The sequence below is a fragment of the Mangifera indica genome, chromosome 7, assembly GCF_011075055.1.
Source record: "Mangifera indica cultivar Alphonso chromosome 7, CATAS_Mindica_2.1, whole genome shotgun sequence".
Taxonomy (NCBI): Eukaryota; Viridiplantae; Streptophyta; class Magnoliopsida; order Sapindales; family Anacardiaceae; genus Mangifera; species Mangifera indica.
The window spans coordinates 14,289,309-14,301,500 of NC_058143.1; the positions used below are offsets into that span (position 1 = coordinate 14,289,309).

At 32.0% G+C, this 12,192-nt stretch overlaps 2 protein-coding genes across 3 annotated transcripts; both read left to right on the forward strand.

The window, feature by feature from the left end:
* The first annotated feature begins 402 nt into the window (after window positions 1–402).
* Window positions 403–3,650, forward strand: LOC123221075 (eukaryotic translation initiation factor NCBP). 2 transcript variants are annotated; one of them, XM_044643753.1, is made up of 6 exons: window positions 403–617; window positions 1,931–2,026; window positions 2,147–2,251; window positions 2,418–2,495; window positions 3,056–3,175; window positions 3,269–3,650. In XM_044643753.1, exons 1-6 carry the CDS (start codon window positions 480–482, stop codon window positions 3,401–3,403), a joined length of 672 nt encoding a protein of 223 aa, XP_044499688.1. In that variant the 5' UTR covers window positions 403–479; the 3' UTR covers window positions 3,404–3,650. The 2 variants fall into 2 exon arrangements, with proteins under 2 accessions (XP_044499688.1, XP_044499689.1); XM_044643754.1 differs by having other exon boundaries at window positions 407–617; window positions 3,272–3,650.
* Window positions 3,651–6,293: 2,643 nt separating this feature from the next.
* LOC123221074 (5'-adenylylsulfate reductase-like 7) lies at window positions 6,294–11,853 on the forward strand. The gene is made up of 4 exons (XM_044643752.1): window positions 6,294–6,938; window positions 9,589–9,770; window positions 10,672–10,796; window positions 11,098–11,853. Exons 1-4 carry the CDS (start codon window positions 6,768–6,770, stop codon window positions 11,517–11,519), a joined length of 900 nt encoding a protein of 299 aa, XP_044499687.1. The 5' UTR covers window positions 6,294–6,767; the 3' UTR covers window positions 11,520–11,853.
* The last annotated feature ends 339 nt before the right edge of the window (window positions 11,854–12,192 follow it).

A 12,192-nucleotide genomic window follows, 5' to 3' on the forward strand; every position in this document is an offset into this window, starting at 1 on the left:
GAAAAAAAAATATGAGAAGAATAAGAGTAAGAAAAATGAATAGGGAGATTTATTTATTTTTAAAAAAAGTCAATTATCAAAAGATAATTTTGTATTTTTATTAACTTCACAATAGATTTTACCAACAGAACTTGATAACAGGTGGAAAAAACATAATTTTCAAGCTTAAGATGAAAGATGTTATTTCAACAAACTTTGCGCGGGAACAATGATTCCGCCTTAAATAGGCATTTTTAGCCTAATAAAGGAGGATGATTTGGTTAAAAAAAATCAAAATATGAATATTTCCGTCATTTATTATAATTCAGGGCCGCCAGAAGAGTGCTTGCTGAGTCGGTGGGTAGCAATTAAACGGTGTCGTTGAAGAGGGGCGAAAATAAAGTAGAAAGCAACTTAACATCATTCTTTTTCTCCTTGTGTTTTTATTTTCTTTTTAACAGAGAGTATTAGGGTTTTTGAGTGGGAAAATCTGGTACCAAATGGAAATTGCAGAGAAGAAGGAATCAGACAATAACACTCAATCAATTGTTGATTCGGAGGATAACGATAACAATAACAATAAAGACGCCGAAGAACGGCTCTCTCGTGACCTCAACACCAGTCTTCATCCTCTTAAGGTCTCTACACATTGGCTGTTTTGTGATGTCGTGTTTTGATTTATTTTTTAAATGAAATTAATTAAAGCGCAAGAAAAAAAAGGAAAAATGCTTGATTGCACATGTTTGGTATGTGGCATATAAAAAACAATATTATGTTATTGCGAGTTTCATCTGAATGGAAGTTGTACTCAAAGTTTGGTATTTAAAACTGTATATTGGTGATGAGTGGAATTATCTGTGTGATGATCACAAGCACATTCCTTTTTGAAGTCTTTTTTACAAGTGCAGTGCGTGAGCTTTTCTTAGCTATTCTTTGGTAGGAGTAATGTGGAATGATAGTTTGGAAGGTTAGGCTTCAATTCATTTCTCGTTGAATGACAAATAGGGATTCTCATAACCCGCTTTATTGTGAGTTGGGTTGTGCTTTTGAGACAAAATAAAAGGTTTATTCATGTTGTAGTTACATTGATTTTTACCCTAGATGTTGTGTAGATTTCAAAATTGCTGGCTATCATTGAAGTTGCTTGAAATTCTTTAATTGCATAGTAGAATTCAATAATATGAAGGATAGTTTAAAATTCCAAATTTCTTGAAGATTTAAAATTCCTCATCCTTATATTTATGGTTTATGATTATGCTTACGATTTGATTAGAACATTGAAATCACTTCTTGCTACTATCCCGGCTATATTTTCTCTATTGTATTGCCATAATTACCGTTATCCTTAAATCATGTGACAAAGCAGGGCTATTAATATGGGATGCACGACAACTATTTAGCTTTTTATATGTTTTTTTTTTTTTCCTCATTTCTGTCTGCTTGTTTCTCTCTTTCCTTTATGTTCTTTCCTCTACTGGTGGCATTATCAACCCTCCATCCATCCATCCTTGCCCCTTCTCTCTTGTCCTTTCTCATTCCAGACTTAGAAAAGAGTATTTTCTTCCTTTCAATCCATATGAAGATTACATTTTTCAGTATTGCCAGTGCCTTTATAATGCTTGCATGCATTTTTTTCTCTTAGTTGGGTAAGCAAACTGATTTTGCCATCTGCTTCTCCTGTAGGAAGTAATCTGCATATTTCTGTTTCTAAACTTTTAGGGCTATAGTAATGGAGAAATTTTCAGTTACTTTGAATCAGGGAATTATATTGTATGTGACACCACATAAAAAGATGTCTGGCTTATGTGTTATTTTATGTGAGTGATATTGATACATTTGTCTGTATTTTCCATTTCTATTTTAAAAATGGCTAGCATGCAAAGCTTTTTCTTCTTTAGTGATTTTATATTTGTTGCAATACACTGTGCTTATGTTATATTCCTATTAACAGAATAAGTTTGTCTTTTGGTACACTCGTCGAACACCTGGAGTTCGAACTCAGACTTCATATGAAGACAACATAAAGAAAATTGTGGATTTCAACACGGTGAGTTTTTATAATGAGATTCTAGCACTAATTGATATTCAACTTGAATCCTTGGAGTCACATATGTTATTTTATTTGGTTCTGTTTCTAACATGGTTTCTAAATTCAATGTGTATCTAGGTTGAAGGTTTTTGGGTCTGCTATTGCCACTTGGCCCGTGCTTCTTCTCTACCAAGTCCTACTGATTTGCATCTTTTCAAGGATGGTATTCGCCCGCTATGGGAGGTGAACATTTGAAGCTTGACCCTGAAATGGCTTATGCTTTTTAATGATAATTTTTTCTTGATGGTTTGATCACTTTGATCCTAAATAAGTTAGAATAGCTTGTATATCTTCAGTATAATATCTAACATAATGATGTAATATTATTATAAACTTTTTTATTCTTCAGGACTCTGCTAACTGCAATGGTGGTAAGTGGATAATAAGGTTCAAGAAGGTTGTTTCAGCTCGCTTTTGGGAAGATCTGGTAAGAAGAAAGACTGAAAATAATCTTTTTATTCTTGCAAGTCTGCGTTAATATTTGTTTCAATAAGAAAAGTGGGCCTTGCCATGGGGGTCTTTCTCTTACCAACCTTCATTCTTTCAACTATCAATTGATCAGTTGTAGTTGAAGTTCCTGAAACTTAAAGTATCACAAGTTCTCAACCTTAGCTATCTCTTTTTTTAATTAATTGTTTGCAATAATAAGGAATTAACAGTTTCATGCCTGCTAATAGAGTTCAGTTTGTTTCTTTGATGATGGTATATGCTGCTACTATTAATGTCATAACTAGCCATGTCAGAAGTATGAAGTATAAAATTGAATTAAGATGTCATGTTGCTGATGAAAATATTAGGTAAACTGGTTCCTCATGTGCAGCATCACCTCATATCTCTTATGACCTCACTGTAATCTAAATTGCAGGAGAGACATTTTCTATTGCATAGAAGTTGATGTGTTCATTATTTGTGTCTTTTTTTTCAGAGGTGTTTTGTCCAATATGGACCTTGTATTGTATCTTTTATTTACTTTGTTTGTTCTTGCAGGTTCTGGCCTTGGTGGGTGACCAACTTGATTATGGTGATAACATTTGTGGTGCTGTCCTAAGCATTCGGTTTAATGAAGATATATTGAGTGTGTGGAACCGCAATGCATCTGATCATCAGGTTTGTGATTATTTAATGCCAAAATTTGAAACACTGTTATTAATTTTTCTTTCACTCATTTAGTGTGATATCCTTTGTTAACCTACTTGGTAGCAGGCTGTGATGGCTCTGAGAGATTCAATTAAACGTCACTTAAAGCTTCCCCACACCTATGTTATGGAATACAAACCCCATGATGCTTCTCTGCGTGACCACTCATCATATCGAAACACATGGTTGAGAGGCTAGCGATACTGTAAGTCACTTCACTACCCTTATGGAGAGAGAATAGCAAGTCTAGGGAGACTGATGTTCTTTCACCAACTGATCACAATCCATTATCATGTCTTGTGACCTAAGAATCATGCGGGCTGTCCTGATATCTGGAGATCTTGAAATTGAACTGTAGGACAACACCACCAAAAACTGAAAATAATTTTATCAATGCTATACTGAATATATTTTTTTCATCTTTTAATTTATTTTTGTTGCCATATATTGCTAGACCTGGCTGCAGCAGCTTTATTTGTAGATAAAATGTTTCTTTGATCTCATGATTTAAGTCCAGTGTCATTTATGGGTAAGAATGACATGATTATAATGGCAAATGTGGATTTGATATTTGATATACATGATGCCTCACAATTGATATATCATTACGACAATTTCTTATTTTGAAACATCGAAAGTTATATTTGTAATATGAAGTGAAAATTTCTTACATATTACAAATCAATTTTCAATGCTACCAGTCTGAGGTTTCTCCTAGCCATAAGGTGGTTTTTTTGTCACATAGTTTGGGGGTTGGAATCCTTAAGGCCACCTTCTTGGCCAATGGCATTTGGCCACGTAGTTCATGTTTCAACCCACATGGGCAAAGGCTTCTTATATACTCTCTGATAGTTTTGAAAATTTGTTGTCTATGAACACTATCTTGTGCTATAGTTCATCCCTTTCAATAAGTGAGTCACTAACTAATATACCATATAGGGTTTACTCGATTGATAATACAGAAAATTGGTATCGCTCAATGTCTACTTTGTCGTGTTCGTTGAGGTTAATTTTGCCATTTTCCTTTAAGTTTGCTCTGATACCATAAAGAAATTTTTTAGAGCAAAAATAACGCCTTATTATATTGCCTGAACAATTTCAAGGGAATATATACTTGAAGTCTTAGATTTATAAACAAAGAAAGAATGACAAATAAAGCAAGAATGAAAAAACATATAGTCATAAAGCAGAGCTTATCACGATTTTGGTATAAAGCTCGAATCTACCTATTTAGGCAACAAAATAAAATAAAAAAAGGAAGGGGATTATTATGCCATCCCTTAAAACCACCATTCAATCTTGAGTAATGTTATGTGTATATATTTTTTATTCATAAATTATGTATCATCATATAATTGAGTATTAATTTATCTTTAGCTTAAAATTATTTAATCACGTGATGATATATTATTTGTATATATAAATTATGTATAAAAAATATGAACACATAGTTTTATTGATAATGAATTATAATTAAATAATGTTATATGGATCAATTTTGAGTATGTAAATGAGCATGCACTTGTGTCTGTTATTATGTGATTTTATGTTAATTTATTTTTAATTTAAAATCACTTAATCATTTGATAATACATATTTAATATGTATTTAAAATGGGTATGTATAGTTTTATTGATTATAATTTTTTTTAATAACCGAAAATCTGTCCATATTTACTGGACGGATAAGCTCGGGACACAATTAACGAATTTATAATTATTAATTATAATTATATAAACTATGTTATCCATTTAATGTCATAGTTGATTTTGTAATTTGTGTTGTCATTGCATCACCTCTCATTAATAAAATTAACTATTTTCCTTTCATTTTCGATTCCTTTTTAAATGCAATCAAACAAATCAATTTGTATTATTTGACTTGCTCTTGTCCAATGCTTATTATTATTATTATTATTCAATTGGTAGATATATAATAGGATGCATAAATTTATTTCATTTTGGAAAATGTCACCTTTGAATTTCCGGCTTTGATTCACTCTTGCCCTTGTTTTGTTTTATTTCGTGCTAGAGAATAGGACAAAAAGACAATATCACCCTCACTTTATTGTATGCAACATTTCATAAAATCAATAAATAAGAGTAATTAATCACATATTTTTAATATATAATTTAAATATATAAATAATATGTTATTATATGATTCGATGATTTTAAATTAAAAATAAAATAATATTTAATTACATGATAATACATTATTTATATACTTAAATTATATATTAAAAATATGAACACGCAATCTTGATCATGATTAACGTAAATAAAATTGAACGAGAATTCAGTCATAATTGGAAGATTAATTTGATTGACATTGGAGCAAGTTCACCATTCTGTTTTATTTTTCATTTGTGAATATGGCAAAAAGAAAATATTTTTTCCCATTTTAATAAATGATAAATTCATAACATTAATAAATAAATCCGAATGAGATGTGAGTTTAGAAATTGTAAGAATGGTAAAAATCACTAAGATTGTGTTTGGATTAGGAAAACTTTTACTACCAAAAATAAAAAATTACACCAGATACCATAAATTATTATTATATTTAATAAAAATACATAATTATAGTTTTTATTAAAAATAATAAATTATTATTATTATTATGCTTAAATCTCATTAGATATAATTATTTTAAAATATTTTTAATATTATTTTATTAGTTTTTTAATATCATAATTTGGTATCTCTTATAATATTTATCACATCAATATTAATAATAAAAAATTATTAAAATATTTTATTACCAACAAATCTAATAAATTAATATGGATAATAGAAAATAAATAATAAAATTATATGTATCTATTTTATATACATAAATAAATATATATTTAATATATATTATCAAATAATTAAATAATTTTAAATTAAAAATAAAATAATATATTATTTATATATTAAAAATTATTTATATATATATATAATATTAATTAAAAAAAATTGTCAGAATAGTCTCCGAAGACTCTCACCAGGATCACCTAAGAATTGAAAGATCTTGAATATTGACTATGGAATTCACGTCCAACGGTGATGATCCAATTCTTAGGAGGTAGGTAACGCTTAAATATGGTTGATTTATTTTGGGCCTTTCTTTTTTCACTCATCAACAACAAAAAGCCGGTTAATGGGCAAATTTGTACACTCTCAGGGGCCCGACCAACACATTTTGTTCATAAAAGCATCGTCTTTGACCTTTGAACAATCACCACACCACACGAGGCAATCTCTGAGCCAGCGAGACTTCTATTAAGTTAAGCTTTTCCCTTAACTTTTCGAGCTGGAATTTCGAAACTAGTCTTTGCTTTGTACCCTTTTCTTTTCTCTGTTAAATTAAAGCAAAATACTTACAATTAATCTATCATCGGACAACCACTGATACAGAAAGAGAGCGCTCTAAACAATCAAACCCATTAAATAATTTCTCAAATTATTTCTAGGTTTTTTGGTTCATCATCATTTTTTGTGATTCTGTATTTCTAATTTTTTTGGTTACCCATATTGTCCTTGGTCGTGTTGTGAATTCCCTTTTTGTACCCTTTTCAATGGTGTCTCCTTGCTCTGTTTTTTTCCGTTTTCTTATCTTTGTTACTGGTGTTGTTTTTACGATACAATGCGTGTCATCGGCGCCGTTGTGTCCCCTCCAATTAGATGTGTTTCGAAATAGCCTCCAATTGCAGTGCTCTCTTGGGATCTCGCCAAATCCTCTGATTCGGGTTAGTTTTTTCATTTATTTTGTTGTTATTTTTGGGTTTAATTTATTTTGGTAAATCTTTCTTTGACTTTGGAGGGTTGTTGAATGGGATTTTTTGTTATTTTTTAATCTGTTTTTATTGATTTTGATTTTGATATCTCGGTGTACCACACAGTCTTCTAGGGTTTCTCTTTTGGAATGTTAGGTTATGATTATGTGTGATGAGGTGTATGTTGTGAAAATATATTGAGAATTACAATTGTTGATTTGATGGCTCTGAAGAGCATTTGCTTGTGTTGTTAGAATAAAAGTCTGAGCTAAAATTTAAATCAATAAAGCTAGGAAATTTGCTTAATTGAGAATTCTAATTGTTGATTTGTTGACTCTGAAGAATATTTGCCTGCGTGGTAGAAAAACAATTATAACCCAGAACTGAAATAGCCAAGAGATTTATTATTTTTGCTTTCAAGATCGAGGTTTGGACTATAGGAATTTTAGAATATTTACCTCCGGAGAAGCAATATTCTTGGTGATACCACAGTCTACAAGTTTTTTAATTATCAACAGTGTAGGTTCAGCACTAGTAAAAATGAAAGGCTTATAGTTAAAAAATGACGGTGTAAGCATCACAATTTCAACTTTATTTATAGACTAACAATTTCAACCTTATATACAGACCAAGATCACATGAATCATAATAAATCAGATCATTCAAAACAATTCATGAATCTTAAAAATCTAGATGTGTGTCATCAAAACCTTAATATACATGTTTTAATTTTTTTTAAGTGAATGTTCAAAATCTAGATGTCTTGTCTTGAAAAATTAAAAGGTGCATGTTTATGTTTTAGTGATACGCTTTAAAATTTTGAAGACATGAACTGTTATCAGTGATTTAATAATAATTCAGGTAATTAATCTTGATAGATCCTATATTAGTCTTTTATATAGGGTTGTAATTCTATAATGTTCTAAGATAGAGATTAATGTTAATTCAAGGCTTCTATTATCACATTTATCTCTCCTTACTTCACCCTTAGTACTCAATAGCTCAAGTTCCAATCAATATCTTGATCAATTGTGTTCACCAAAGATCCTTGGGCAAGTTAGCACTTCTTCACAATAATATACTAATATAGTTGTACACATATATATACATGTATAGGCATATGTCAATATGTATAGAATATATGTGCATATATACCTATATATATATAGACATTTGTGTGTGTATATACAATTGGCTCCTTAGCTTTTGTAAGCTTATCAAAATCATCATTAAGTCATTTACTGACTTAGGTGTATGACTATAATTATAAAGGTGTCATGGGCAGTGGAATATGCTACAAAAATTCCCCAATCTTACTATCTAATGTCATTCAGCAACACGCAAAATTTTCAAGTCTGTTTGTAGAAGTTAGGATGGAAAATAAACACTTCAGTCCTATATCACACTTTTATCAACATATGATGTATAATAATAACATAGTGAAAGGCTGAGTTAACCAAAGAAAAGGGAGACGGATTAATGTGCGAGAACCCATACAGCATAACATTTGCACCTAATATAATGATTTTTAATCACAACCATACACCTAAGCAAGTCATTAAATGACATAATGTTGATTTTGATAATTTTTCAAAGGCTAAATAGCACCTATATATATCCTTGCCACTCAACCCAACCTTAGGGGTTCTTAGTACCCTAACTTCCTCAATGATATGTAAGTACTGACAAATCATTCAAGTCATCTGTATTGCATATAGAAATCTGCTGATGTCAAAAAATGCACTTTTAATCACAATGCCATTGACTTGGTCAGCAAGGATTCAAGATCTCTGTCCCTCTTTTTTCTTTTGGTGGGCTAAGTAAGATTATTACTCCACCTTATTTTGCTTTCATGTATCCACACCAATGTAGATGCACTAGTTCATGGTTTTCGTCTTTTTAAGTTGCTATATAGCACTCATGAGGTTTCATATATGGAATTCTTTTGAAGCTTTTAGTGTCTATGTAATTCTTTTATGTAATACCCTAGTTAGTTTCTTATAAATGTTTATTTTGCTGATGTTAGTTTGGGTTGTTTGGAGATATTAAGGGTACTGAATGAACTTGATTAGAGCCTATGTATGATTTAATAAGTGTTGGTTGATTTTTTATGCTCCAATGGTTCCTTCTGGTTTCCTTATTTGTTTAAATGTTGTTTGATTGAATCTGGCAAACACAGATATGAAAATTTTATGAATGTCATAATAAATATATATCAGTTAGTAACATGTTTATGCTTCTTTTGTGGACTACCAACCTTTCTTGTATTGGTATGTGAACCCTGTGATCGATCCCAGTTCTTTAGACCCTCCCTTTTTGTTCTTTAGGTCAGTCCTTCAATGCCCTTTTTTTAAAATTTTCCAAGTTAGCCTCCCTTGGTTATGTTATAATCATGAAGTTTATTTCAATGTGGTTGTAATTCATTTTTCTTTGCCTTTGTCATGATCAAATCCTGGTTCTCGCTTGATACAGTTGCTTTCCATTGCTACTCTCCCAATTTTAGGAAATTGATTCTGAGACTGCATACGATTGGTCCCGCAATTTTCTAATTTGCATGACTCTCTAGTATAGGAAACTAAAGAGTTCTGCACATTAACATATAATTATGTTTTATTTTCTGCAGGTGGATGGAGAGTTCCTGGACAGAGCTTTGAGCTCCAAACAGGGAAACACTTATGCTTCAGTGCTTTTTTATGCTTCCTGGTGCCCATTTTCTCGCAGTATGCATCCTACATTTGAAGTACTTAGTTCCATGTTCCCACAAATGGAGCATTTTGCCATTGAACAATCTTCAGCTCTGCCAAGGTACTTGCTTAACCTGCTTCTAATGATATGCTAAAGTAATGTAATTAGATTAGTTTCTTCCTTTAATGATATGGCTAGTATGGAGAAGTGATGGACTCAATGAGTATATTCTAGGACAGAGAGAATCGTTTGTATTGAGATTTTGAATTGTATAGTTATAATGTTATATATTGCTTACTATAAAACGTATGGGGTTGCTGATTGTTGTGAAGGTATTATTGGACTTGGTCAATATATGTGTTAGGAATGTAATGACCAAGTATTGGTAGATGCTTGATTGAGGTGAAGGTATTATTGGACTCTGGTCAATAAATGTACTTGTTAGTTTCACGATAGAGAGAAGAAGATCTGATAAAAAGAATAGTTTCGGTTAAAAAAAAGAGAAAAATGTCTCTGATGGTGTGCCTCTCTTGTGGATGGTACTTCTGTTCACATCTATGTATCTTTTGCCCAACAGATAGTAATCATGTAGAATGCTATTTATCGAGCATGTAATTTTTTTGTTATTTTACCCTTTGTGATGACATGCTACAGGGTAAATCTGTAGTTGTATGTTCATTAAATCTACAACCAAATGCAGCCCTGTGCCGGATCCAGATTCTTTCATCTTCGATACCTCCTGATCAGTCATAACTCTTATCCACATGTCCACTGATGGGTGGAAAAAGAAAGGCTGATTTAAAAAATTATTGAATTCTAATTAATCAGTCCATTTTAATTTCTGTGAAAAGGATAACTGGCTCTTAATAGAATTTTCTTAGTAGTGACGTTCCAGCTCTGTTTAATATTTAGTGGCACTGAAACATAATCTCCAGTCCAAAGTTAAATATGATTTTTTGGATACTATTATTCATTAAGTTATTATGTCTGCAAATCACAATAATTGCATGTTCTCATGCAGTGTATTTTCAAGATATGGAATCCATAGTCTCCCCTCAATTTTATTGGTGAATCAAACATCAAGGTTGCAATATCATGGTCCAAAAGATCTCCACTCCCTCGTTCATTTTTATCAGAAAACAACAGGTAATCATTTCTTCTCATAGCGAAGAATGCAATTATTTCTGGTCTATTGCATGAGCACTATACTCTTTTATTCTGCCCGTATTGTTTTAAAAGATTGCCTCATAGACTTGACTGGGTTAAGGAAATTGACTATAAAACATTGTTTAATTAAACAGTCCTTGTGGAGTAAAAAGGAGTCTTTTAATTTATGTCTCTGCTTTCCTCAAATATACCAGAGATCCAGATCTATTATTTAACCCTCTTTATGAACACCGGAATACTATTGATTCTGCTTATGTTTTACCTCACTATCTATATTCAGAACTTGAACCAGTGGGATATTTTGCTGAAGTTGAATCAGCCAGCTTGGGTGGAAGTGATGAATTAATCATGCAGTCCTGGAACCAGTTGTCACTGAGGCAAATGATTCAGTATGAACCCTACTTGGTATTTGCAGTATTCTTCCTCTGTTTGAGGTTGCTTATATCCATACTCCCAGAAGTCTTATCTCGACTGAAAGCTTTCTGGGAATCATATGTTCCTCACTTAAACATGGGAATATTTGGTGAGACAAGCCAAATACTTGGGCGTGCCCTACACATGGTTGATGTGAGAAGTGTCTTGACCAAACTAAGACTCTGCAAGACGAGGAACTTCCGTGAAGGTGCAAAGAATGCTCGGGTTTGGGCCTCCCTGGCTTCTGTCTCTCTGGGTGAGTCTTCATCATCTAGGGCATCATCCTGAAGTGGAAATCATTATACCGCATGAGCCAAACTAAGGGTAGAAAGAGCTTACTGATCAGATAGGGCAATAGAGTCATGATGCAATACTTTGGCCCGTATCCTCTCTCTCTCTCTCTCTCTCTCTCTCTCTCTCTCACACACTTCTAATGTTTGTCAAGTTTTACTATAGTGATGATAGATGAAGCTGTTGTCCTTGTTTGAGTTGGCCTCTTTGTGAAGGAAGCAAACAAGCATGTAAATTTGAGAACAGCTCTCTTTTTTGTGTATATTAATGTCATTTAGAGGAACTACTTGACGCATCAGTATAATGTGAACCTATTAACTTGTCGTGTCTATCTCTCTTTCTCTTCCTCCCTCTGGACTCTTGCTCAAAATGCCCCCCACGAATGGTAACTAATGATATCATGCGTCAAAATGAGATTATACAATTACTTCGATGATAGCTCTGTTACAACCAGGACAACTTCATGTCACCCTCTTGCTGTTTTGTCTCTGTTTAATACTAATTGTTTTTCAGTTTGCAAATGTCTACTCAATTCATAGAGTTTTCTCCTTTCTAACTTTGCTTTCTCCCTTTCTTCATTTGACCATAAAATAAATTGTAGAGTTCTGTGTGTTTAAACTATAGAATATTTTAATAATAGCTTTAAGATTCGATTTTTGGTCAAAGGATG

What these genes read in the sequence shown, in the direction of transcription:
- LOC123221075 (XM_044643753.1), top strand. Translation starts at nt 480, where the DNA reads ATGGAAATTGCAGAGAAGAAGGAATCAGACAATAACACTCAATCAATT. An exon ending in CTCGCTTTTGGGAAGATCTG is followed by an intron (nt 2,496 to 3,055) that starts GTAAGAAGAAAG and finishes TTGTTCTTGCAG; the next exon opens with GTTCTGGCCTTGGTGGGTGA. An exon ending in GCAATGCATCTGATCATCAG is followed by an intron (nt 3,176 to 3,268) that starts GTTTGTGATTAT and finishes CCTACTTGGTAG; the next exon opens with CAGGCTGTGATGGCTCTGAG.
- LOC123221074 (XM_044643752.1), top strand. Translation starts at nt 6,768, where the DNA reads ATGGTGTCTCCTTGCTCTGTTTTTTTCCGTTTTCTTATCTTTGTTACT. An exon ending in CGCCAAATCCTCTGATTCGG is followed by an intron (nt 6,939 to 9,588) that starts GTTAGTTTTTTC and finishes TATTTTCTGCAG; the next exon opens with GTGGATGGAGAGTTCCTGGA. An exon ending in TTTTTATCAGAAAACAACAG is followed by an intron (nt 10,797 to 11,097) that starts GTAATCATTTCT and finishes ATCTATATTCAG; the next exon opens with AACTTGAACCAGTGGGATAT.